The following is a 24,456-nucleotide window of genomic DNA, read 5'->3' as shown; positions in this document are numbered from 1 at the left end:
AGTGTGGCAAAGGGTAGAGCGTATGAGGATCTTTACCAACGATTAGGTACGAAGGAAGGAGAGAAGGACATCTATAGGATGGCTAAGTTTCGTGAGAGAAAGACGAGGGACTTCAACCAAGTTAAGTGCATTAAGGATGAAATGGAGAACATCTTGGTAAAGGAGGATGAGATGAAATATAGATGGCAAGAGTATTTTGACAAATTGTTCAATGGTGAGAATAAGAACACAACTTTTCAGTTGGATGACTCTTTTGATGACACTACAGGCACTTTGTTTGGAAGATCCAAGAATCTGAGGTCAGAGAGGCGTTGAAAAGGATGAAAAGTGGTAAGGCGATGGGCCCGGATGGTATCCCAATTAAGGTCTGGAGATGCCCCGGGGATATAGCCATAGTATGGCTAACCAAGTTGTTCAACCATATTTTTCAGTCGAACAAGATGCCGGAAGAGTGGAGAAGTATACTAATACCAATATACAAGAATAAGGGAGATATTCAAAGTTGTACTAATTACCGAGGAATTAAGTTGATGAGCCATACTATGAAGCTATGGGAGAGAGTTATCGAGCATTGTTTGAGAAGGATAACACATGTCTCTATGAACCAATTTGTTTCATGCCTGGAAGGTCAACCATGGAAGCTATTTTCTTAATAAGACAAGTTATGAAGCGGTATAGGGAGAAGAAGAAGGATCTACTCATGGTTTTCATTGACTTGGAGAAGGCGTATGACAAAATACAAAGGAATGTTATGTGGTGGGTTTTAGACAAACATAAAGTCCCAACGAAGTACGTTGGACTTATTAAGTACATGTACAACAATATTGTAACTAGAGTCCAAACAAGTGATGGCGACACAGATGACTTTCCGATTAGAATAGGACTGCATCAAAGGTCTGCTTTGAGCCCTTATCTATTTTCCTTGGTGATGGATGAGGTAACAAGGGACATTCAAGGGGATATTCCTTGACGTATGCTCTTCATGGATGATGTAGTGCTAGTTGATGAAAGTCGAGCAAGAGTAAATAGGAAACTGGAGTTGTGGCGGGAGACCCTAAAGTCAAAAGGTTTTAGACTCATCAGAACTAAAACTGAATATATGAGATGTGACTTTGGCACTACTACACATGAGGACGGAGATGTGACTTTGATGCATTTCGATATTTGGGATCAATGCTACAATGAGATGGGGATATTAATGAGGATGTTAGTCATAGAATCAAAGCGGGGTGGATGAAGTGGCGCCAAACATCAGGAATTTTATACGATAAGAGGGTACTATTGAAGCTAAAAGGCAAGTTTTATAGGATGGCGATTAGACCTGCAATGTTGTATGGTGCAGAATGTTGGCCTACAAAAAGACGATATGTCCAATAGATAAGTGTTGCCGAAATGCGTATGTTACGTTGGATTTGTGGTCATACGAGAAGGGATCGAGTCTGGAATGAGGATATACGTGATAGGTTAGGGGTAGCACCAATTGAAGAAAAGCTTATCCAACACCGGCTGAGATGGTTTGGACATGTCCAATGAAGGTCTCCGGAGGCACCGGTGCGTAGTGGAACCCTAAGGCGTGACAGTAATGTGAAGAGAGGCAGAGGAAGACCAAAATTGACATGGGAAGAGGCAATAAAAGGAGATTTTTAAGGGATGGAATATACCCTAAGATTTAGCCCTGGATAGGAGTGCTTGGAAAATAGCTATTCATGTGCCCAAACCCTGATTTGTGGCTCTTGTTGGGTTTCAACTCTAGCCTACCCCAACTTGCTTGGGACTGAAAGGCTATGTTGTTGTTGTTGTTGATGATGATGATGGATGTTTTACAAATTTATATATTGGGAAAGAATGGGAATCTTTTTGAAAGAAATAGGCATAAGCGGAGTAATAATTGTCTAAGTAGCATGCACCACAAGTATGTCCAGAATAGAACATAATCGTTATTCCATATTACTCCGAGAGACTTTGTTTGCTTCCACTAAGTTCATATTTGGATTACAGAAATTAGCATACAACTGCTATCTATAATAGTTGAATTGTGTCATTTTGAGAAAGGAAACAAGTAAACCACTCAAAGTGAGTGACGAGTTGTAAGAAAATTCCAGTTAAGTGTACAGAAATAATGGAACGCAAAAGATGCATATTTTGATTAAATATATCCATTGAGATTGTAAGATTGTGTATAATACGGGGTTATATTGCTTGAACCTCTTAGGCTGATTATATAGGAGTACATGTCTTTGAGGGCAAGTAGCCTTTTCTAGAGATAAGAAAGGTTATCCCAGGATTACAATCAATCCTAAACTAACCATATCCGGAGTTGCCTAATATACTCTAACACCCCCCCAGTCACAACGGGAGCGCGCAGACGATGAGATTGGAGAATAAGCTGAAGAGATGATATCCCCCGCAGTCGCAACCATCGATGCGCCACAGATGTTGTGGCTGGAATGGGAGCCGAAGAGGCTTGTCAAGTAGATGGTAGCCTGGTAGCCCCTTAATGCCGAAGTAGTCGAGGTCGAGGTGGACGTGGTCAAAGCCATGGAGGAGGGCATGGGTCCAAAGCGTCAGCGAAGGTACCCGAATACACAAAATCAGCAGCTTTTTGCCAACAGGTTCAGCAAGACGATGAGCCGACTGCGATGGTAGATGGTGCAACTAAAGAGCCGACTCCAAGATGCGTGCTAGTGTATCTCCAATTATGGTTGACCTTATATGCCCAACGTGCATCTCCTTTGCGATGTTAGGGGATGAAAAGTCGACGATTACCCTATTAACTGGCATGGTTGGTGCCCATGTTTTGATACTATACATAAGCATGTCTTGTATCCTCTGCAATCACAAGGCTTGTAATTAGTATGGAGGAATTGTATCACCAGGAGCAAATTAGCAGGGGTTAAGGATCTAAATGTACCTTTGCAATCCAATCACTAGATATGACTATGTTAACATGTCCAGGCCAAGCAACAGAGGTGGACTGTACAATGTCCGAAGAAGGCAGATTATTCAAAATTGCCTGGAATATGTTAACAGTTCACATGTTATATTATAGGTGGCAAAACAAACGAGTCAACTACAAAACTTGAAAATTCAGGTCAAGCCAGATCTAAACCTGTCCAATTGCTCTGGGATTTTGGAAGTTTGTACCCGATCCTGTAAACTCGAGAATAAGCTCATTGCATTGTTGCTGCACATGGTTCACATCGGTACATTAGACTAAAAATCAAGCCAGCACGGTGATCGTTGAATAATGAAAACCACATGTGAAAAATACATACCACTGATAGTCACCAAACCCTGGTTTAGACACTTCAAGCATCGGCTCCACATCCAGGCTAGGTACGGTTGCAGAAAGAGATGATGCAACTAATCTGCAGAGTTTTCTCTTGACGCTCTCTAGTCCATGCTCAGCCTATCAATTGGGACAAGCAAACCATTTCAGCCCCCACAAAAAGGTGTGTATAGAAAGCAAATACTAAAATGTACAAACACATCTAACCCAGCAAGCAAACATCAAGACGGCAACCCGGAGATTCTCGATCAATGTGTACTTATTTGTCACATGATTTTTATTTTTCTACAAAAAAGAAAGGTTCGCATACACATAGAAACACGTTCGCAGCACTTACTGCTGCGGATTCTTTAGGCTGCGTTTGGGATTCTGCAGGAGAAGAAGTGGATGCTTCCTCGTCACCCATGATCGGAGCTGGTGCAGAATCCCCCTGGTCACATCCAGAAACAATAAAACAAATAAATTCCCCCGCTCAGGGGCGGACTGAAACGTGAGTAATGCCCCCAAAATTTCTGGAAAATAAACCGCATCCGCACCTCGTTCGGGCATCAACGCTTCCAATTGGGATCGATCGGCTATCGCGCGCGCTGGAGAAGAAGGGAAACAACCTAATCGGGCCGAAAAAATTCGATTAGTCGTAGGGCACACAACAACGAAGGCTGCACAGGGGGAGGAGGAATTGGAGGTGTAACTCAGAGGCATTACCGAGTCTGACGAGCTCGAGGAGAATCCAATCCTCGACGACGCCGGATGCACCCTCTGCAGCCGCTCCACCCAGCGCAGTTCAAGGAGACCGGGAGGGGGGGGGGGGGGGGGGGGGGGGGGGGGGGTGGCGGTCGCGGGGTTTGAACTTCGCAGTGTCAACCGTCAACGCGGAGCGGGTCTGGTGGTGTACGTGGAAGGGGAGGAAGATGCAAATCTCGTTCGTCCCTTGCATCATCGACGGCTGATGGACCCTGATTAGGGAGACTTGGAATCCAAGTCCGGCTCAGTTGACTTGAGCGCCAAGACAGCTAAGAATACATTCAGACAGTATTTTAAGACGCACACTATTCTTGCTAATAAAAAATTAACCTTTCTTAAAAAATGCACTGTCGACAAATTTCAAAGAACTAAAGTTGTCAAATTTGCAGAGAGATTTTGTACTCACCGTCACCAACGGATGGTCCATCGTTGACTTGGGTTGTAATTAGTGTTGTAGAGTCCAGGTTGTATGGGCTTTTGAGTGGGCTGAACGAGAGGCCTGGCCCCCCTCTCGAACGTGTCTGTGTCCCAGTTAAATGTCCAAACGCTATGGTATCTGCCACTGCTTGTTTCATTTCTGTACCCTCTTTATGAGCTGCTATTACAGTCTGACTATTTTTATGTGAGACAATGTAGTTCCATTTTGTAATATAGAAACGGGAATTGTTCTTGACTTCAGGGCTTCATACACGCTTAGAGGGATTCTTCTGTTAAGCACACTTGTGGTAAAATTAATGGTCAAAAGATGCTAAGACCTTTTCAAATACTGATAGGGCTACGTCCTATTAGTCTAAATACTAGACTAATGCACCACGGCTTCACAAGCATATGGGAGGTATACCGAGCATGCATAAACACTGCTCCAAAACAAAACAAACACATCCACTCATCAGGTTTTATCCCTGAAGAAATTAAGAAGCTCGACTCATATCAAGCTGCTTTTCAAAATCCATATCATCCAAGCCAAAACTAAAGGTTATCTTCAAACCAAAACATTCCTGCCGAGATTCCACAAAAGAAAAGTTCATATTGCCAGGGTAAAACCAACCCAGCTATCTAATGGCGCGACCATTCAGTTTCAGACGTTCAGTTGTCCTCATCCTGATCGTCGTCACCGCAGGAGTTGAGCGCATTCAGCCTCTCAACAAGCCTGGATCTCCTCTCCTCATGCGTAAGCTTCTTCGAGTTGTACCTGTATCATAGGATAACAAAGAACGCAAGGACATTCAGATGACGAACACGATCATTGATCCGAAAACAGCTGGCCGCGAAAGAAGCTTTATACCTCTTGTGCTCCTTTGGTGGTTCCTTTGTGGATTTTGCCACGCTAGGATCAGCACGGATTGCAGCATGCACCTTCTTGTAAAGAGTCTCCACATCATCTGCCTTGATGCCCTTCTTAATATACTCGCTGAAGTGAGATTGGTACTTCTCAAACTCCTCCTCAGCAAGTGTCTGAAATCAGGGTTACAAACAGTGTAATGAGCTGATACATGCAACAATCCCATGTAATAACCAAAGAACAATATCTATTTAACATTATCATCAACTGGAGAAAAGCTCTAAAATTATTAGTGAACTGGACCATGGTAAACCCTATTTTCAAGTAGTAAGGATATGATCTAATGTCGGACCAAGCAGTGGTACTATCATTCACTCCAGGCATAAGTTTCAAACACCTAAAAAATAAAGAACAAACAAGAATGCAACTCTAACCCTCATGTAGTCCGCAACATGACCACCATAGATGTACTTGTGGTGAACTTCTGCATCAAGTTGCTTCTCATCCTTCTTGAAGCCAGCGAACCTCTTGTCACTGTGAGGAATGTCAAGACCTCCATCCAGTGCTCCCTGTTTGCAGGTTGAAATTACATCAAAGACAAACTTCAATACCGATGACATACCACGAAGAGTAAATACTTTGTGTTTACTTAAAAAGGAAGTTTATACCACAAGAAAGTTTGGTTTGAGCCTTGGCCAAAGCTTGCTATTTTACAAATATAAACACAAGGGTAATTAATTCCTTCATAAAGCTAAGAAGGATGCATAACACTTGATAATGCAAAATACATCATCCAACATGTAAGACTCTCAATCTGGCAGGTGCATAACAATGACCTAGGACTCTACCTTACAAAAGCAAAAGACAAATTTTGCCTATCTAGTGCTGGGCTGCCCGTTGCAGAGCTCTGGTAAAATTTTGCAAGCCATACATAATAGAACTGCACAGCAGAACACAATAGTAGAAAACAGAGGAGCAAAACAATGGCATGTTGACTTAGGTATTGAATACCTTAAGGGCTGCAAAGACACGGTTTCCAGTTGTAGTTCTAATAAGGCCGACATCCAAGAGTGCACGAAATGGCCTCCTGCCATCAGCTGGCTCAACACAGAAATCCTCTCCAGTAGCCTGAACATGGAAGTATCCATCATAAGATATATCTAAATTGGGCAAAATTCACGTAAGTTAATTTTAAAGTTGGTCGAGACATCAACCTCAACATTGCCCTCATACTCCTGATCCAAATCACGGAGCTTCAAAACTCGGCGAGCCAAAAGAAGTCCAGTGCAGTATGCTAAATGTAGAAAAAAAATAGAACAATTCAGTTCACAGGATCCACTCTAATGAAATTAGAATGTGCACAACTCTGGACAATATTCATGTTGGGTTCCAATAAAAGAAAAACCATATTAGTTTGTATCTACCTGCAGCATAGTTTGCAAGACCAACTTCAAGTCCATAACGTGGCAACTCGTGTGAATAGGCTGAAGCAAGGACCATATCACCAGCAATGCTTGCAGACATGATTTGGGCAGTGATGTCCTTGTTGGTCTGCCGCGTCTTGTTAAGGTACCCAATTGCGTACGTGTCGACGAGTAAAAATAACTTAAAGCATAGGCATGATATATTGTATTGAAGAACAGAATAGAGAGGAGGAAGCAGTCGAGACCCGAGAGAGTAGTTAAGGATACAAATCTGACAACAAATCGGTACTTGGGAGTGCTGTACTTATTTTTGTCTTGGTTGATGAGCCTAATCCTGGCTCTGTAGTCTGTCTTGCCATCTGCAGTGACGTACAAGTGAGAAAACAAAAGGCAAATCAGTCCTTTTTTTAAAAAAAAAGGCAAATCAGAGGGCATAGCATAGGTAGCTGTAGGGGAAAAAGGGACTGCCAGATGTAGCAGTTGCATGGAAGGCAACATAGATGGTTATCGTACCCCGGCGTCTCTTGAACTGAACCTGAAAGCGCTTGTAGTAGGCATTGGCCTTCTGGGTCCTGACGAACCCCTGTCATGTTGAGAAGAGAAGGTAAGGAGTGGCACAACAAGTAAAGTAACCAGGGAGGTGAGATGCATACAAGACATGATCACACATTCACACATACAGACTCAGACATGAGACATATAACCCTTTCGGCAGGTTCATCAGAATAAAATGGGCGATCTTGCAGTGGAAACTTAGCAGACCAAATAAACAGTAGGTGCAATGGATCAACTGATTGGAAGACACGGATACGTCGTTTATTTTCACGTGGTAGTATAAGACACAGGATTTGGTATAGCATACACATGCAGTAAAGCAAGGGTTAGGGTCTTAGGCAAGGAATAATGGCCGGTTGCAGCAAGAAACTGCCTGCCTTTGATTGCTTATCATTCCGGTTAGACAGGAGTAGGAAGAGGGGTTGCTGATGATGTTACCATGTCGGTGGAGGCTGCGTAAGACGACCACGGCGACGGCGACGGGGACGGGGATGAGGAAGAGGAGACGATGCTGACGACGGGAAGAAGGGGAAATGCGCCGCCGCTCTCTTTTATTTCCTGTGTTTACTCTTTACCGCGAGCAAAAAAAAAAGCCCTAGCTTCGCCAATGGGCCTCCGATAAGTGGGCCAGTTCTCTTAATTCAGCCTATATAATCACTACTTATGAAGCCCATATTTTGTGAAGCCCAGATCCACGTATCGTCTTTCTTCTTCTCCCCTGCCTCTCTGTGTTTACCTGACCACGAACGTTTTTCAGTCTCTCTGAACCTTGGACTTGCTGGACATGTCACCGGCGCTCATCGCCGTAGCCCGTAGGCCAGTAGCGTACAGAATTAGCGCACGCAGAACAGGAGCATGCAATCCTGGCCACCCTCAACCGAAAGCTATAGATTCTTCCGAAACAAATGGCTTCCACTGTATCCGTGCATAAAATTCATCATCCCGAATCAGATTCCGCGCGCAAAGCCGGAGCTAAAGAACAGGCCAAGTTCCCAGCTTTTCCCCCGCCGCAAGCGCTTTATGCCGTCTCGCCTGCTGACGCCGATCTTCTGGACACGTCTCGCCGGCCGTCCACCGCGGCAAAAGTCAAAGCGGGCTCACATTCCCTCTGCATTTCTTTGTCAGGAATCGTAAAGCGAGCGCTGCCTCAGGACTAGCAGCTTGTTGTTCATCCACTCTAACAAGTTGACAACCTCCTGGCTCCTCTGCACCTTTATATACCGCAGCCACCAGCTGAGCTTTCAACGCACAGTGCGCAGGGGAGTTTCAGGTAGCAGGCAGGCAGGAAGACGATGGGGGCGTCGCCGTCGCGGCATGAGGCGTCGTCCGACTCGTCGCGCGCCGGCAACGGCCGCGCCGTGGCGGTGGCGACGAGCAGCGCCGCTTCTGGCACCGGTAGCAACAGCAACCAGGCCCAGTCGAAGCGGGCGCCGGCTCCTCACATGTTCCATGAGATCGTCGCGCAGGAGAAGACTGCCACTACTGCAGCCGAGCTGGAGGATCAGGTGCATGGCGCAGGGATCTACCTGGCTGGAAAAACAAAGGTGAATTTCATCCAAGATCACACATGAATCTTTGTTACTTTATTGGACTGTTGACAGAGGTGTTTAATTTGTTGATGTCACGATTGGTGCAGAAGTACTGGGTGCACGAGAAAACCAGGTGCAACTGCTTCATGCTGTTCCCCAGAGGGCTGTCCGTCACTTGGAGTGAGGACCCCAACTACTGGAGCTGGCATCCCCTGAAAGAGACAAGGTAGTGATGCAGAGCAATTAACCTGACAAAGGCTGTGTTTCCATTACATGAGCTATCTCCATGGCTCTTCTTGCTCTCAATTCAACTTCTGGCCTTGCTCTGTCCTGAAGCTGACATGTTCAATCTGAACCAGCGACTCCGAGATCGAGGCGGTGTCGCTGCAGAACGTGTGCTGGCTGGAGATCCACGGGAAGCTGGAGCTGTCCCACCTCACGCCAGGAGTCACCTACGACGTCGTCTTCGAGGCGATGCTTACAGAGCCAACGTACGGGTGGACCGCACCGGTGAACCTCCGGCTGAAGCTCCCCGACGGGGCGGTGCAGGAGCGGAAGGAGAAGCTGCAGGAGAAGCCCAGGAACCAGTGGCTGGAGCTCAAGGCCGGGGAGGTGACGGCGCAGCCGGGGCAGAAGGGGGAGGTGGAGATCTCCTTGTTCGAGTACGATGGCGGGCAGTGGAAGAGGGGGCTCCTCGTCAAGGGCATCAAGATTGTGCCAAAGGAGTGAATGAGTGATTAGCATTTGTTTGAGGGTGATCATTAGCCTTTTGCCTGTCAGGTGTGCTAAGATCAATGGGATACGTGGAATAATGATGTGTGTGGCACCACATATTTCAAGCATTGAGCTGAATGAAACTTTAGTCTTCCAAAGCAAAGTTACGCAAAGTGATGGTCCGGAAACTGCAGAGTGATGGGCTTCATTCTGGTGTTATGCCAAAATTAAAAAAGGGCTAAAATTAAAAAAAAAATTAAGCGAGCATACGGTTCAAAAAAAAGAAGCAAATATACAATGGTGTTAGGCCAAGTATACTTTGCATATAGGACGATCCTATTTATTGGGCTGTACTCATGGCGCTTCCTCCCTTGGGCCTCCGACACTAACTAATGGGCTGTTATCGGGCTGCTGCCATCATATTCTGCTCATTTCTTTCTCTTTTCTTTGTTTTTCATATTTCCTGTGTTTATTTCTCCATTCCAAACAGGTCGAGGGTCAAATAGGTTGGGCCTTATCCTCATCTCAGCAAGGGTCCCAGCTGAATTCTTATTTGATAAGATATTTAAGCATGGGTCTCACTTAATTCTCAAACTGTAACTTATGACACATCACCATCAGAGTGCGGTTCATGATTTGCAAACAGATTATATAAAAAAAAAGCGTTTTCTGACTATGATCAGTCTTTCGAAGATTGATCCTTTGTGCTGCACGAGAGCAACAGAATAATTGTTGGTGTTTCAAAGCAAGTTAAAAACAGAACTTCGTCCGGTGGCAGTCTTGAGTCTTTGAACTTATCTCAGGTTCTTTTTTTCTAGTGCTGGCACAATTTTAACTTGCACTTAGGTACAACAAATGTTTCAGTATTAGTTGCAAAAAATACTATACATACAAGGAGGAAAACCTGTTTCAACAAAACATAAAAAATAATCGAGGGCGTGCAACGTGATGACTGATGACTTGCACATTCTCCCTTCGTTCTAAATTATACGTTGTTTTGATTTTTCTAAGTGTATAGTTTTTACTATGCATCTAGATATAACGTATGTCTAGATGTATAATAACATCTATGAATTTAGAAAAGCTAAAACAACCTATAATTTGAAACGGGAAGTACCATTTATTACATATCTGTACAAGAACAGAGAAATAACACGATGGATAGCAAACTCTAAAAAGCAAATAAACACATCGCACGTACTTATGTACAAAACTTGTTCGCACACATTCTGGGAATGAAAAGCTCAAACTCACGCATGATTACATGAGTTGGACGGCCCAAACACATGGTAAACGCTTAGCCGCTTGAAGTAAGCCCAGCTGCTTGCCTTCGTGACGCTCGCCGGATGACGTCGTCGACGAACGTCTGCACGTGGCGGTCCGACGACCCACCGGCCGCCCGCACCACCGCGCTCCACGACCTGGCCCTTGCGAGCGTGGCGTCGGCCCCCTGGCCCGGCCACGGCGGCGTCCACGGCCTCCCGCCGCAGCGGCGCGCGCAGGCGGACGCCGATGCCGAGCTCGTCCACCAGTAACTTGGCGTCCGTGCACTGGTCGCCCCACTGCGGGAAGGCCACCACGGGCACGCCGGCGGCCACCGTCTCGAGGGTGGAGTTCCATCCGCAGTGCGTGAGGAAGCACGCGGTGGCGGGGTGCGCCAGCACGCGCTCCTGCGGGCTCCACGGGACGACCATGCCGCGGCCGGCGACGGCGTCGAGGAACCCGTCCGGGATCAGCGGTCGGGTGTCCGGCCGCACCACCCACAGGAATGGCCGGTCGGTGGACGCGAGCCCGTGCGCCATGTCGGCGACCTCCTCGGCGGAGAGCACCACCACGCTGCCGACCGACGCGTACACGACGGAGCGCGGGGCCTGCGCGTCCAGCCAACCCACGCTCGAACTCCTCCTGCTCCTGCATTTAACCTTGACGAGAGAGGAGAACGAGCGAGAACCGGTATCGGTGACGTAGACATGCCAATGTAGCACATATACTGGCATTACATGTCCAGCTGCTGGCATTACAGTTTTTTACATCCGACAATTGTTGGTAGAGTGTGACCTTGTTTCGGTCCTTTCTTTTTATTTTTGGTTTCGGTGGCGTTTTGTAAATACTTCAGGCCGTCTTGCCTTTTCCCTCTTTTTAAATAACAGCCAGCTCTCTTGCTGGTTCATTTAAAAAAGAAGAAAAAAACAGAAGTTCCCTTCAAAGAGCATTATTCTATTCTGATTTTCTGAAACCGCTCGAAACAATGAAACGCGATGGCTGTCTAACATCGATTATTGTACAAAGCAAAGGCGAAACACGTTCACCTGAAAATGTGTCAACGGATGTTTTACAAGAAGATGGCTTGGCGCAGCGCCGCAGCCTGTTCTTCATCATTCATCAAGCGAGATAGCACATTCTAAAACGTTTGAATGCTATCTGCAGGCTTGGGCATGGGCTTATCGCGCAGGAAGTGCTCGAAGAGCTTCAGGCCAAGCCGTGGACGGTGGAGGGGAACCTCATGCCCCGCACCACGGATCGTCACCAGTGTCAAGCCCTTGTATACTTGGCACCATCCACCAACCTAAGCAAGCAAGATTCACGCCATTAGAACATGATAAAAGTAGCTTTGAAAGTAAATTAACCTGTCACTGTTGCTGTAGTAGTGGCACTGACTAACCTCTCCTTGGTCATACCAAGCATACCAGTTACTTATCGTTGGTAGAAAGAGCGCATCGATGGAGTATCTTGTCCCAGGGAGGGGGACAACAGCATCAGCATCGCCACTGCCAAATTGTCCAATGGAAGAGATTAAAATCCACACTGATTTACCGTCAAATTACTGAACCACACACAAGGTATGATTGTCAATTGATCATGAATTGTTATGCCAAACATCAGCAACGACTATGCAGTGAAAACCGTGCTCACAGCAGAAATTCAACGTACCTGAAGACCCATATCCTTTTGCCTGCAGCGATGAGTTCACGATAAATAGGAAGCATGGATCTCGGTGAATCTTTCCAATATTTGTAAATTGGGTCGCTGCAAACAACCAGTGGTGTTTAGTGCAAAATATTAAGAAGGCAACTTTACTAGCAACGAAACGGAATAGTTGTGACCAAAACAGGACGAAAACAGCAGAGCAGACCTGCAGGCTACCCAGGCATATGGTATTCCAGTGACATTGGCATGTAAAGCTTTCTGCACCTCAGGTAAGTTGTAGTACTTTGTGGAGTATTGTGCGGTGCAGGGATCATATCCTCTGGGCAACCAGGGCTGCAATTGAAGAAATGTGTTGTTAGCAGATACACGAACTATTTTGCTTCACTAAGATATTACACTTTCACAAATGTGATATACAGTAAGTAGTTGCACAATTGTCAAAATAATCTAGGGAAAATTCAGTTATAAATGTCATGTTTTGGTAGCAAAGCAAGCATACCGTTCTTCCTCTTATTAGCCTGTGCCTATGCAGCGAAGTCTTCTTACAAGTAGGAGTATAGATGCTGTATGTATCAATCTTCCCTTGCTCAGCCGAAGCAACTTCTAAAATCTTCTCACATTCCTTCGACGGGTGCTCAGATACTTCAAACTCACAGGTCAACCGCAACTTCTCATAGGTTTCATCTGAGATAAGCCCATGCGTCCACAAGTACTCAAATGTGCCAATGTAGTCATGGTAGTCGTCAATCACCGCATTTCCAACCTAGAAGCATTGACAGAACACTCGATCATTTCTGACCAGAAATGAGTGAACCAATCAAGAGAGCATTATAAAAAATGAGCTTAAGAGTTAAGAAGATCTGACCATGAAGCCTTTGAGGTTCAGGACAGGCTTTTTAACTCCTTTGTTGTTCCGGTATACTAGCTGAGACAACTGAGGCACATAGTGACCTGAAAAGCAGTCATTGCAACAAATTAGGCCCGAGGAATGTAAATATGATCACTGGATAACGTTTTGCATAATCTTTCTGCTACAGTTGACCAATTTTGATAGCAATTCACCTCCGTAGCTCTCTCCTGTGATGTAGAAATCGCGTTGCTTGTATTGTGGAAACCGCTCCAACCAATTCACCAAGAAAGTGTACGAGTCATGGGCTGCAGAACAGCATCAGCAGGAAGCACCCGTAAGAGCTCAAAATAGCAACAGAGGAATGAATATAAATGTAATAGCAGAATTAGACAAGTAGTAGCTAAATTAATCCCCAAATTCACCTGTCTTGTTGTCACCGGCAGTGTACAGATCGGTGGTGGTGTTGGAGTAGGAGTAGCCGACGCCGGCCGGCGAGTCCAAGAACAGCATGTTCGCCACTGCGACCCAACCAGCCAATCATCATATCACCATGACAAACAAGCTACACATCAGAACTGAACAGAGTAGCCGAGTGCGAATAGAAAGGCCCCCCAGAAAAATCGGACCTTTGTTCCAGGGGTAGGGGTTCCTGGAGAGCGACCTGCTGTCGGCGTTGATCCGGAAGGCGCCAAGCTCCTCCGATGCGCCGTAGCCGACGGAGGAGCACCCGGGCCCGCCGTTGAGCCAGAGCACGAGCGGCGCGGACTCCGGGGGCACGCCGGCCGCCTCGATGAGCCAGTAGAAGAGCGCCCGCCCCGCGGCCGCGTCGACGGTGACGTACCCGGAGTACATGGAGAAGTTGACCGGCGGCTGCCCCGGCAGGCTCGCGATGCGGTCCGCCTCCGCCTCCGCCGTGGCCGACGCGACGTTACAGCAGGACAGCGCCAGTACGGCGGCCAGGGCCGCGGCCGCGGCGGCCGCCATTGGCGATTTGGCGCTCGCGGTGGGTCAATGGAGGAGCGCTGATTGGATAAGAGCAGCAGAGCAAATGGAGGGGTGGTCTTGGAGTGGGGAGCCAATGGAATGGAACGGAATGGTGGTAGCTGAGGATTCGGGGAAGCGTGGAAGGCGTGGAATGGCCGAATGGGAATGCTGCTGTGCTACCTTGCCTAGCGCAGTCCGAGACGAATCGTGATTGGTACACATGTTCTCGTGCAGCTTGAAACGAAACTACATTGCGAATTTGCCCTGTTTGGATCGAAGGATTTTTTTGCAGGAATTTCGTAGTTTTTGCCGTTCCTCTGGAAAGGAATTGCATGTACGCAAGAAATCCGAAAGGCAAAGATGTGACGGCCGATCGACGTCGATTTATTGCGCAGGCGAAATGCGTTCACCATGGCTTTTACAACAACATGGCTTGACGCAGCCTGTTCTTTCTTCTCCATCAATCGAGATAGCACATTCTAAAACGTTTGAATGCTATCTACAGCCTTGGACATGGGCTCATCGCGCAGGAAGTGCTCGAATAGCTTCAGGCCTTGCCGTGGACGGTGGAGGGCAACCTCGTGCCCTGCACCGCGGACTGTTACCAGTGTCAAGCCCTTGTACACTTGGCACCATCCACCAACCTGAGCAAGATCCATGCCATTAGAAAAATAGCTTTGAAACTTGGAAAGATAGTCAATCGGTCATTGTTACCGTATTAGTGACGCTGACTAACCTCTCCATTGTCATACCAAGGATACCAGTTTGTCACTGTTGGTAGAGAGAGCGCATCAATGGAGTATCTTGTCGCGGTGAGGGGGACAACGGAATCAGCATCGCCACTGCCAAAATCGTCCAATGTAAGAGATTATCCACACTGATTTACCAGGTCAAATTAAGGTACCACCCCCATTGTATGATTATCAATTTATCATGATTTGTTATGTCAAACACTATGATGCCTTTTTTTTCAGAGATTTAGAATTCAGTCAGCACCATGTTACACACCAGAAATTCAACGTACCTGAAGACCCATATCCTTATGCCTGCCGCGATAAGTTCACGATAAATAGGAAGCATGGACTTCGGTGAATCTTTCCAGTAGTCATAAATTGGATCACTGCATATAAGCAGTGGTGTTTAGTCCATAATATTAAAGAACAGGCAGCTTTATTGGTTGGCCAAACGAAATAGTTGTGATCAAAACAAGACCAAACCAGCAGAACAGACCTGCAGGCTACCCAGGCATACGGTATTCCAGTGACATTGGCATGTAAAGCTTTCTGCACCTCGGGTAAGTTGTAGTACTTTTCGGAGTACTTTTCGGTGCAGGGATCATATCCTCTCGGCAACCAGGGCTACATTTGAAAAAAAAAAATGTAGTTAGGAGATAGATGAAATATTACACTCAGAAGTGTGCGAATAGTTCAGTAAATATTCGCATGATGGACGATGGTCAAAAGAACCTAGGGAACGTACAGTACTACCAGCAGCTATCAGAAAAATGTCTTTTAAAGTTTTTGTATCAAAGCAAACATACCGTTCTTCCCCTTATTTGCCTGCGCTTATGAAGTGAAGTCTTCTTACAAGTGGGCGTGTAGATGCTGTATGCGTCAATACTCCCATGCTCTGCTTCAGCAATATCATTGATCTTGTTGCACTCCTTAGAGGGGTGCTCTGCTGAATCAAATTCACAGGCCAACCGCAACTTCTGATAGGTTTCATCGGAGATAAGCCCATGCGTCCACCAGTACTCAAATGTGCCAATGTAGTCATGGTAATCATCAATTACCGCATTCCCAACCTAGAGCATTGACAGAACGCTTGATCATTTCTGACCAGAATTGAGCAAACTAATTTAGAGAGCATGGAAAAAAATATAGGGTCAAGAAGTTCTGACCATGAAGCCTTTGAAATTTAGGATTGGCTTTTCAATTCCTTTGTTGTTCTCGTATACTAGCTGAGACAGCTGAGGCACATAGTGACCTGAAAAGGTAGCCATTTCAACAAATGTGATGGTCCAAATGTGATCGATGGGTAAAGCTAATTGCATAATCTCCATCCTAGAGCTGATTTTTTTTACAGCAATTCAGAAATTACCTGCGTAGCTCTCTCCTGTGATGTAGAAATCGCGATGCTTGTACTGCGGAAACCGCTCCAACCAATTCACCAAGAAATTGTACGCATCATGAGCTGCACAGCAACATCAGTAGGAGCCAGCCGTAAGAACAAACTCACAACGATAATATAAGAATGGAACTAGTACTAGCGCCAGACAAGTTGCCGCTAAAGTACCCCCGCGATTCACCTGTCTTGTTGTCTCCGGCGGTGTACAGATCGGCTGTGGTGTTGGAGTAGGAGTAGCCGACGCCGGCCGGCGAGTCCAGGAACAGCATGTTGGCCACTGCAACCAAACCAACCGATCCATCCCAATTCTCGTGAGCAAAACAAGCTACACGTTTCCCGATCAGGGGAGGGGGAGGGCGAGCGTGAGCAAGCGGTGAAACAGGATCGGAACCGGACCTTTGTTCCAGGGGTAGGGGTTCCTGGAGAGCGACCTGCCGTCGGGGTTGATCCGGAAGGCGCCGAGCTCCTCGGACGCGCCGTAGCCGACGGAGGAGCACCCGGGCCCGCCGTTGAGCCAGAGTACGAGCGGCGCGGACGCCGCGGGCGCGCCGGCCGCCTCGATGAGCCAGTAGAAGAGCGCCCGCCCCGCGGCCGCGTCGACGGTGACATACCCGGAGTACATGGAGAAGTTGACCGGCGGCTGCCCCGGCAGGCTCGCGATGCGGTCTGCCTCCGCCTCCGCCGTCACAGCTGCCGTAGCCATGCCGGACGCCGCGCGGCAGGACAGCGCCAGTACTGCAACCAGGACCGCGGCGGCCGCCATTGGCGCTCGCGGCGTGTCAACTGGAACCCGCGCCGATTCGAGCAGATCAGCAGAGCAGAGCAGAGCACGGAGAGTGATGAGGAGTGGGGGAGGGGGTGGAGCCAAATAGCCAATGGATGGAACGGAATGGCAGCTGACTAGTGCTTGGAATCGGGGAAGCGTGGGAGGCATGGACTGGTTGGTTGCTTTTCTCCCGGTGGTTGGTTGGCTGCTGCTGCTTCGTCAGCTCAGCTGAGCTGAGTGATTGCCATGATATTTTTTTTAATTTCCTGGCAGACAGGAGAATAATGTCCCTGACGGACCTGCCATGCGGACCCCACTTCGTATCATGGCGCGCGAATATTGAGAAGGATCGGACGGCTCCCAGCCCGTCGTCAAAATCCCATCAGAAACCCATCTCCTCTCCTCTCTTCCCCTTCCGCTTCCTCGCTTCCGTCCACTCCAATGGCGTCCCTCCTCTTCGTCCCGCGCCCCACGCCGGGCTCGCGCCCAGCGCCGGCGCCCACGGCGCGGCCCAGGACGGTCTCAATCATCACCTGCGGCCCGCGGGACAACCGGGGCCCGCTCCAGCGGGGCCGGTCCCTCTCCACGGAGGCCATCCTGGGCATCCAGTCCCTGAAGCGCCTCACCGCCGCGGACCGCTCCCCTGCGGCGGCCTCCGCGGCGGCCGCGTCCGCGCTCGGCCGCCTCCTCAAGGCCGACCTCGTGGCCGCCATGGCCGAGCTCCAGCGCCAGGGCCACTGGTCCCTCGCCCTCGCCGCGCTCCACGTCGCGCGCGGCGAGCCCTGGTACCGCCCGGACCCGGCGCTCTACGCCACCTTCGTCTCCTCCGCGCCGGCGGCGGCGGCCTCCGGCGGCGACGACGAAGCGGGCGCCGCCGTGGACGCGCTCGTGGAGGCGTTCCTGGAGGAGAAGGCGCGCGGCGGCGGGTTCGTGGACGGGGAGGAGGACGTGTACAAGCTCACCAGGCTGCTGCGCGCGCTGGTGGCGAGGGACAGGGGACGCGCGGCGTGGAAGGTGTACGAGGCGGCGGTCAGGGAGGGAGGCCTCGACGTGGACGAGTACGTGTACAGGGTGATGGCGAGGGGGATGAGGAGGCTGGGGCTCGACGAGGAGGCCGCGTTGGCGGAGGCGGACCTCGCCGAGTGGGAGGCCACCATCTCGCCGCCCGCCAGGGACGTGCTCGACGAAATGCGCGCGAGGGGCAAGAGCAAGACGAAAGCCTCCGCGTCGTAGCTTCTGGTGACTTGTGTTTAGTTCAGCTTCAAATTAGTACTAGCGATTTTTGATCTAGAAAGATAAAAGTGTTCTACTACTGTAACTATGGTGAGAAATCACACCACCGCTAGGCTGCTTGTTCAGTTTGTCCATATTTTGTTCAGCAACAGTTTGTTCATATTTTAAGTTAACTGGGCAAATGGCCCGCAAGACACGGGAAACAGCAGGTCATTTTTATTTCAGCACTTGGATATCGTACAACATGCCAAAGCGATGCATATCGACAGTTTACCAGCATATCCTTAGTTCATAGTCAGTTCACGCTTCACGCACTCACATTTTCCAACTACAGGCATCCGATGCATTGGTATCAAGGGCTAAGTTACATGGCCACCGATCTGATCAGCACATCCTTCTGTTCGAGGACCGTGAGAGTACATTTCACAATTCACATTTTCAACCCATCAAGAGCTTCAAGTTTACGCAGATGTATGCATGGCACCAGGAACTCACTCGAGGCCATAGTCTTCGCCAAAGTATTTGTCGACCAACCCGTTGGCCATATTCCTCATCAGCTCGTTCTCATGGAACTGAAACCTCTCCATAGCCTCGATGCCGTCCTCGCTCTCCACGAGCTTCGGACCTTGCCCATTGGGGTATCCCCTCATCACCTGCGATATTATCCAGTTTAAGTTAAATCAGCGCACAACTTGATGAAAGAGAACACCGAAAGCTTTAAAGTTTCAGATTCCCTTACCAGTTCAAGGAATTGAAGCCCAAGTCTCGCACTTTCTATATCAGCAGATCTCACCAAATTTATAAATCCAGGAAGGGCTCCACCATTTACGATAGCGACCAAATGATCCACAATTATGTTTGGAGGCGCAGCATTTCCTGCTGGGACAACACACATATTGCCCAGGGTGTATGCCGCTTCCCTGCGGATGTCGAATTGTGCAGTCGTAAGGAGGTGCATCAGCAAAGTCATTGCCTCACTGGCAAAAATCAATTTCTTGTGCTCGAAACTGCCTGCTGCAATATTTGACATGGCCCATGATGCCTCCTACATATAAGTAGTCCACAAAATTATTAGATACATGAGAGAATGTATATGTTTTCTAAGTGCAAATATATAAAATTTAACCAGCAAACAAAAGCATACCTTTTTGAGAACCCTATTGTCACTCTTCAAACACTTTATAAGACTCGATAAGGCTTGATCTGAGAACATATAGTTAGTACTTGGAAAAGTATAACATACTCTCAAAAGTTAAAACTATTAACTGATGAAAAGGAATATGAAGCAACCATGCGTTTCATTTCAGGCTAACCTGTGATACTGTTTCCAACAGTTAGGACTGAATCAACCATGTATCCATCACCAGCTACAAGATTTCCTAAACTGCGAAGTACCTAATTTGAAATAGATGAGTCAATCTGTCAGTGCTGTAAAATCACATACACTCGTTAGACATTTAGCTGCATAATTCTACTGGTAACCAGAAAATATGAACTTGACTACACAATGTGCAACTCTGTTAGTCTGCAAATCATTATCAGCATCTTTATTCACCAGAATGTGATAAACATATGCCATTCCATGAACCATAGACTACCTTGATGGGCAACAGTGAGTAAATGACAGGTGTTTTATTTCAGGGTAAGTGCCATAACTGTGAATATGCAAGAATAATATGTAATGGAGAAATCAGATGATACCGGAATGAGCAATTGCAAGTTCTCTGATGCTAGGAGGCGTCCAATCAACAATTGTGGCACAGAACTTCTTACTATTAGGCTGGTAGCTTTTTCTGAAAGTGCTGAAAGATAAACAACTACCCATGCCACCTCAGTTGCCAGCTCTTCATCCCTAAAGGATGCAAAATCAACTCATCAGTACAAGTGGTGAGCAAAGAATTTCATATATTTTGGTTAGTTGTTTCAGTATGTCATTTATACATTTCAGAAAGCTCAACACAATATGAGGACCAGGGTTAAAATAAGTGCATGAAGAACATTGTGCCTAGTGGCAAAAAAAGGTGTTACAAGTGAAAAGATCAAAAGATTTAAGACCATTGCTACAATATGCCCATGTGGAAGGATGATATAGATCATGAGCCAGTGAATCAATATGAATAACACCCTAACAAAGCTATAATGTTCTGTACATAAGCATAAGAGAAGTGTGGTCCTTTTCATGGTGATCAGGAAACTAACATGATAACCACCATATCTCAAACTTTTAGAAACTCATTTAATTGAAAGACAAAAATAATAAACAGATCACAAAATAAAAACATGTCCATATGGTGACACATACGCTTTCTCCAAGTTCCTTATGATTGCATTCAGCACACCATCAATGCTAATAAGCTCATTCGCAGCCTTGGGATCAGGCCCCTGGGTCATAAGAGAAACAAATGTTTCAGTAAAATGATGCTTGCTGGAGGCTACATTAGCATATGTCAAGCTGATCTATTTGGCAGGGTTTCATTTTTTATTCAAATTATAACACATCCCAGAACCCACAGAGGATGCCACAACAGCTGGTTACACAGTATCTTCCACAAGCTAATATTTTACTGTATTTTCTCAACTTTTGATGATCAACAAACCTTCAAAAAGCATCAGTTCTTGAAAAACTTTGGAAATACTCCCTCCGTCCCAAATTACTATTTGTTTTGGCTTTTCTAGATACAAAACTTTTGATATGGATCTAGATGTATATATATATGTCTAGATACATAGCAAAAGTTATGTATCTAGAAAAGCCAAAACGAATTGTAATTTGGGAGAGAGGGAGTAGCATCTAAAAATAAATAAATAAAAACAACCAGTATTACAAACCCATGGGGATTTTTATTGTGGGTAGTTACTGCCATGACTTGGAGAACTACAGTGCGGAGCGATTTAGCTTGTAGGAACCACATAACATAAGCTAGAACTCATATAAAGTCTAAGCCTATGCTTAAGTTTCTCAATACAAATATTGATTGAGTTTCTGTTGAGGGGAAATGTAGCTCAAAAATTTAGGAACAACTAGAATATCACTCTTCTTGAAAGGGCTAAAACTCATATAAAGTCTAAGCCTATGCTTAACCCTGTTAATTACTAAACATGATCTTGGTAAACTGAAATCTTTGACATAACAAGAGTTGACAACTTGACATACAATAAGAGCAAGGAGTTCATCAACACAACCTTGATAAGATTTGACAATGCCCAAGCCGCAGTCCTTGCTGTAGAACCCTTGTTTGACAGCATTAAACGGGCAAGAGGCCACAAAGCACCTTGAGCAAGTAATTTGCTTCTCAGGTCTGCTCCTTCACCAGCAACATTACCAATGGCCCATGCACATTGCTCAGCAACAAGGGTGGAGCTCTTCTCTAACCAACATACAAAGATTACAATTTTCAATAAGTATATAATGAATTGAGGAAAGCCAACCTAGTCATTCTTTAGAAACATATGTTATAAACAACCAGGCATCACATCCTATTGGCAATGAAAAATAAACATTATTTACATTTAACCATGAAAAGAGAGAAAACTAACCACCAAGGTGAGCAATGAGCAATGGTAGAGCAGGCAATAAAGACTTAGTTTCTTCTGGTTCCCCTGCTGCTATATTTGTAAGGCACCAAGCTGCCTCTAGCAACTGCAGAGAAAACAAGCATGATTTCGATAAGAGAAAATATCAAATGAGTTAGTTTCATTAACTTATCAAGTATCATGTGAACAATCAACATACAACATTGTAACAAGAACCTGATAATAAGTAATTGGAAGGTAAAATTGAAAGATTTACTCAGTTTGTAGTACTATTACAATTATGGAACAATAAGTGGAACAGGCTTAACCTGTTCATCTGATGATCCAAATGACAGATATTGCACTAGAAGAGGGATCGCTCCAGCTTTAATTGCTGCTTCAACAGGAGGTACTTCAGACTGTGACAATAATCGTCTTAAAGCACGAAGCACCTCTATCTTCTTCTTCTGAGCCCCTTTTCCCCTAGAGCAGCCAAAAGCAAATACACTTCAGAATCAGAGTGCTTCTGAATTCTGATATGCGCTTTCATATTTGTCAGAGTGAAAAGTTAGAAGCACTCAGAACAAGTCTTTTCGTGCTTACAACTTATCAGTGTCTATATTCCAAGTGGAAAATTACTAAGTTTTTTTGGTTTTTTTAAAAGAAAACGCATGTCTGACAAACAAGGTGCAATTTAGTCAATATCCATGAATCGTAACAATGGTATCCTAGGGTTATCGAATCCAATAGAATGATATGTTTAAGAACGTGCACAAATCATTCTTCTCATGCACCATAAACAAACAATGCCTGATGAAGTTCAATCGCATGTAAATGGAATACAAGTATAGAACTCGAAAAGACTGTAAGAAGACTTTTAAGGAACTGCCTGAAATTTTATTGCAGAAAGGAGACTACTCTGTAATATTCATACATTCAAACAATGTACTCAGAACAAGGTTTATATTAAAGAACAAAGAAATTTCAATAGTGGACACATACTGTGGTTGACAAAGCAGATAAGCAGATTTCAACTCTACAATATTCAGACTAATAACGTTCCTGGAACAAGGTTATATTAACAAGCAAGGAAATTCAATAGCGGAGACATACTGGGTAGATAAAGCAGATTTCAGTTCTTCAACAGCTTGAGCTGTCTGTGCCTCAAGATCTGCCTTCTTCTCATCAATGACCATATCGCCCTCTTCCATCACAGTCTCATCATTGCCAGAAAGAGGAGCCCGACATACACGCTTTGCACGCATCAAGGCTTCCCTTCTTTCCTTCCCTACTGCAATAGCATGTTCCCTCCTCCGGCTAGATGCTGAATTGTGCACTGAAACCAGACACCGAACCAATGAAAGACTACCAGCTGTAGTGACTAGCAGCATGCTCCAAACTAAGTATGATGCACCAAAATACATGTGTTTTCCACATATGTTGTGACAGAATCCTTTATGCTCACACAGGGGCGACGGAAGGGGACGTCACTATTGCACATCTATTTTTGCCATGTAAATCAAAGGAAAAATTGAATTTGCACCCCCCCCCCCCCCCCGTCCTAGTGGTCTGGCTTCACCCCTGCTCATAGATGATTTGTTTGTTTATGATAGCACAGAAACCTACTATTATAATGCTTTTGCTCATCACGGAATAAGCTTCTTCAGTAGTTTGAATAATCATGTATGAATTTATAACCTTTTTAGCCAAGGTACTAATCATAAGTGAATTTCAATTTATACTAATAGCTACCTATTGTTGTTCTTCATGCCGATTAGCCCTCTAATTTTCAGGCACACATGTCAAATTGTTGTTCTTCATGCCAATTAGCCAGGTTTTAGCCACTGCAGAAAAATCACTCAAGTGCTTCCGCACCTTGATAGCCTACTAAAGTCGCTACACAAGTACTCATAGTAAGGGGCAATCCGCCACTCCCTGGTTACTCTTCAACATCCTAATCAGCTCTGCCTAACGTCGGTCGAGAGATGGTTCCTCTAGTAGAAGCCCAAGCGAGGACACTTTGCGCTCGTTGGACCTCATAACTTGAGCAAAGGAACCGCCACGCGCGCTTTAGGGGCGCGCGGCTAGGGCTCGGGCCACGGCCGTGCGCGCACAAGTGTCCTGGAATGAAAAGCCACGCCAGCGAGAGGATGCACAAGGGGAGCAGGCACGAGGTCGAACCTGAGGACTTGATTGCGTCGCGGTGGTGCTGGTGCGGAGAAGCGGAGGACGGCGAGGCGGAGGCGCTTCCGTCGTCCATCTCTGAGCTCCGGCGGCGGAGCTCGTCGGCTGCGTCTTCGAGTTTTTCTTCCCGTCGTCTCCCCTCTGCCCGGATTTGGAGACTCGGGCCGAGAGTAAAGTGGAAGCAAGTAAGCAACAAATACTAATTTCATGGGCCCATAAAAAAGTCAAGGCCTTGCTGCGGCAATTTTTTTTTAATGGCCCAACGATGAGTCTAGCCCATATCTATCTGCCCGACCGATGATGCTGTTGCCACGGTGGCCCATTCTCTCAGAGG

At 46.4% G+C, this 24,456-nt stretch overlaps 6 protein-coding genes and 3 pseudogenes across 6 annotated transcripts; 3 read left to right on the top strand and 6 right to left on the bottom strand.

The window, feature by feature from the left end:
- The first annotated feature begins 338 nt into the window (after nt 1–338).
- On the top strand, nt 339–1,844 carry LOC140222773 (uncharacterized; annotated as a pseudogene).
- Nucleotides 1,845–2,034: 190 nt separating this feature from the next.
- LOC117859048 (arginine--tRNA ligase, cytoplasmic-like) lies at nt 2,035–4,093 on the bottom strand (annotated as a pseudogene).
- Nucleotides 4,094–4,903: 810 nt separating this feature from the next.
- On the bottom strand, nt 4,904–8,480 carry LOC117855149 (large ribosomal subunit protein uL18). The gene is made up of 9 exons (XM_034737439.2): nt 7,733–8,480; nt 7,253–7,322; nt 7,007–7,098; nt 6,740–6,866; nt 6,530–6,609; nt 6,327–6,443; nt 5,750–5,884; nt 5,319–5,488; nt 4,904–5,225 (listed from the first exon to the last, which is right to left on the bottom strand). The coding sequence occupies exons 1-9, from the start codon at nt 7,733–7,735 to the stop codon at nt 5,120–5,122; spliced, it is 900 nt and encodes a 299-aa protein (XP_034593330.1). The 5' UTR covers nt 7,736–8,480; the 3' UTR covers nt 4,904–5,119.
- A 45-nt stretch (nt 8,481–8,525) lies between these two features.
- On the top strand, nt 8,526–9,700 carry LOC117855150 (lectin). Its single transcript, XM_034737440.2, has 3 exons — nt 8,526–8,838; nt 8,931–9,049; nt 9,183–9,700. Exons 1-3 carry the CDS (start codon nt 8,587–8,589, stop codon nt 9,550–9,552), a joined length of 741 nt encoding a protein of 246 aa, XP_034593331.1. The 5' UTR covers nt 8,526–8,586; the 3' UTR covers nt 9,553–9,700.
- Nucleotides 9,701–10,583: 883 nt separating this feature from the next.
- LOC117856707 (cinnamate beta-D-glucosyltransferase-like) lies at nt 10,584–11,577 on the bottom strand (annotated as a pseudogene).
- A 156-nt stretch (nt 11,578–11,733) lies between these two features.
- LOC117856705 (serine carboxypeptidase II-1) lies at nt 11,734–14,523 on the bottom strand. Its single transcript, XM_034739079.2, has 9 exons — nt 13,942–14,523; nt 13,738–13,833; nt 13,528–13,620; nt 13,331–13,416; nt 12,965–13,228; nt 12,671–12,798; nt 12,469–12,564; nt 12,200–12,305; nt 11,734–12,103 (listed from the first exon to the last, which is right to left on the bottom strand). The coding sequence occupies exons 1-9, from the start codon at nt 14,297–14,299 to the stop codon at nt 11,939–11,941; spliced, it is 1,392 nt and encodes a 463-aa protein (XP_034594970.1). The 5' UTR covers nt 14,300–14,523; the 3' UTR covers nt 11,734–11,938.
- A 139-nt stretch (nt 14,524–14,662) lies between these two features.
- On the bottom strand, nt 14,663–17,360 carry LOC117856704 (serine carboxypeptidase II-1). The gene is made up of 9 exons (XM_034739078.2): nt 16,823–17,360; nt 16,608–16,703; nt 16,400–16,492; nt 16,200–16,285; nt 15,840–16,103; nt 15,530–15,657; nt 15,324–15,419; nt 15,036–15,141; nt 14,663–14,943 (listed from the first exon to the last, which is right to left on the bottom strand). Exons 1-9 carry the CDS (start codon nt 17,358–17,360, stop codon nt 14,779–14,781), a joined length of 1,572 nt encoding a protein of 523 aa, XP_034594969.1. The 3' UTR covers nt 14,663–14,778.
- A 135-nt stretch (nt 17,361–17,495) lies between these two features.
- Nucleotides 17,496–18,649, top strand: LOC117856706 (protein THYLAKOID ASSEMBLY 8, chloroplastic). The gene has a single exon (XM_034739080.2). It carries the CDS (start codon nt 17,634–17,636, stop codon nt 18,423–18,425), a length of 792 nt encoding a protein of 263 aa, XP_034594971.1. The 5' UTR covers nt 17,496–17,633; the 3' UTR covers nt 18,426–18,649.
- LOC117856703 (importin subunit alpha-2) lies at nt 18,608–24,305 on the bottom strand. Its single transcript, XM_034739077.2, has 11 exons — nt 24,120–24,305; nt 23,052–23,274; nt 22,268–22,421; nt 21,963–22,065; nt 21,609–21,793; nt 20,728–20,807; nt 20,127–20,277; nt 19,739–19,820; nt 19,570–19,628; nt 19,165–19,470; nt 18,608–19,078 (listed from the first exon to the last, which is right to left on the bottom strand). Exons 1-11 carry the CDS (start codon nt 24,196–24,198, stop codon nt 18,917–18,919), a joined length of 1,584 nt encoding a protein of 527 aa, XP_034594968.1. The 5' UTR covers nt 24,199–24,305; the 3' UTR covers nt 18,608–18,916.
- Nucleotides 24,306–24,456: the final 151 nt, after the last annotated feature.

Source organism: Setaria viridis, chromosome 5 (assembly GCF_005286985.2).
Source record: "Setaria viridis chromosome 5, Setaria_viridis_v4.0, whole genome shotgun sequence".
Classification (NCBI taxonomy): Eukaryota; Viridiplantae; Streptophyta; class Magnoliopsida; order Poales; family Poaceae; genus Setaria; species Setaria viridis.
This window is presented reverse-complemented; position numbering and strand designations above follow the sequence as displayed.

Excerpts from the sequence above, each read along its gene's own strand:
- LOC117855149 (XM_034737439.2), bottom strand. Across the intron at positions 6,610-6,739 it reads TCTTGCAAACTATGCTGCAG|CATACTGCACTGGACTTCTT; the intron begins GTAGATACAAAC and ends TTCTACATTTAG. Across the intron at positions 5,885-6,326 it reads GTGTCTTTGCAGCCCTTAAG|GGAGCACTGGATGGAGGTCT; the intron begins GTATTCAATACC and ends ACCTGCAAACAG.
- LOC117855150 (XM_034737440.2), top strand. The coding sequence starts at position 8,587 with ATGGGGGCGTCGCCGTCGCGGCATGAGGCGTCGTCCGACTCGTCGCGC. Across the intron at positions 8,839-8,930 it reads ACCTGGCTGGAAAAACAAAG|AAGTACTGGGTGCACGAGAA; the intron begins GTGAATTTCATC and ends CGATTGGTGCAG. Across the intron at positions 9,050-9,182 it reads CATCCCCTGAAAGAGACAAG|CGACTCCGAGATCGAGGCGG; the intron begins GTAGTGATGCAG and ends AATCTGAACCAG.
- LOC117856705 (XM_034739079.2), bottom strand. The coding sequence starts at position 14,299 with ATGGCGGCCGCCGCGGCCGCGGCCCTGGCCGCCGTACTGGCGCTGTCC. Across the intron at positions 13,621-13,737 it reads TGCCGGTGACAACAAGACAG|CCCATGACTCGTACACTTTC; the intron begins GTGAATTTGGGG and ends GCTGTTCTGCAG. Across the intron at positions 12,799-12,964 it reads GGCTAATAAGAGGAAGAACG|CCCTGGTTGCCCAGAGGATA; the intron begins GTATGCTTGCTT and ends CTTCAATTGCAG.
- LOC117856704 (XM_034739078.2), bottom strand. The coding sequence starts at position 17,360 with ATGCCTCCCACGCTTCCCCGATTCCAAGCACTAGTCAGCTGCCATTCC. Across the intron at positions 16,704-16,822 it reads CCCCTACCCCTGGAACAAAG|TGGCCAACATGCTGTTCCTG; the intron begins GTCCGGTTCCGA and ends GTTTGGTTGCAG. Across the intron at positions 16,286-16,399 it reads CACAGGAGAGAGCTACGCAG|GTCACTATGTGCCTCAGCTG; the intron begins GTAATTTCTGAA and ends CTACCTTTTCAG.
- LOC117856706 (XM_034739080.2), top strand. The coding sequence starts at position 17,634 with ATGGCGTCCCTCCTCTTCGTCCCGCGCCCCACGCCGGGCTCGCGCCCA.
- LOC117856703 (XM_034739077.2), bottom strand. The coding sequence starts at position 24,198 with ATGGACGACGGAAGCGCCTCCGCCTCGCCGTCCTCCGCTTCTCCGCAC. Across the intron at positions 20,808-21,608 it reads CATTGTCAAATCTTATCAAG|GGGCCTGATCCCAAGGCTGC; the intron begins GTTGTGTTGATG and ends CTTATGACCCAG. Across the intron at positions 19,471-19,569 it reads ACAATAGGGTTCTCAAAAAG|GAGGCATCATGGGCCATGTC; the intron begins GTATGCTTTTGT and ends ACTTATATGTAG.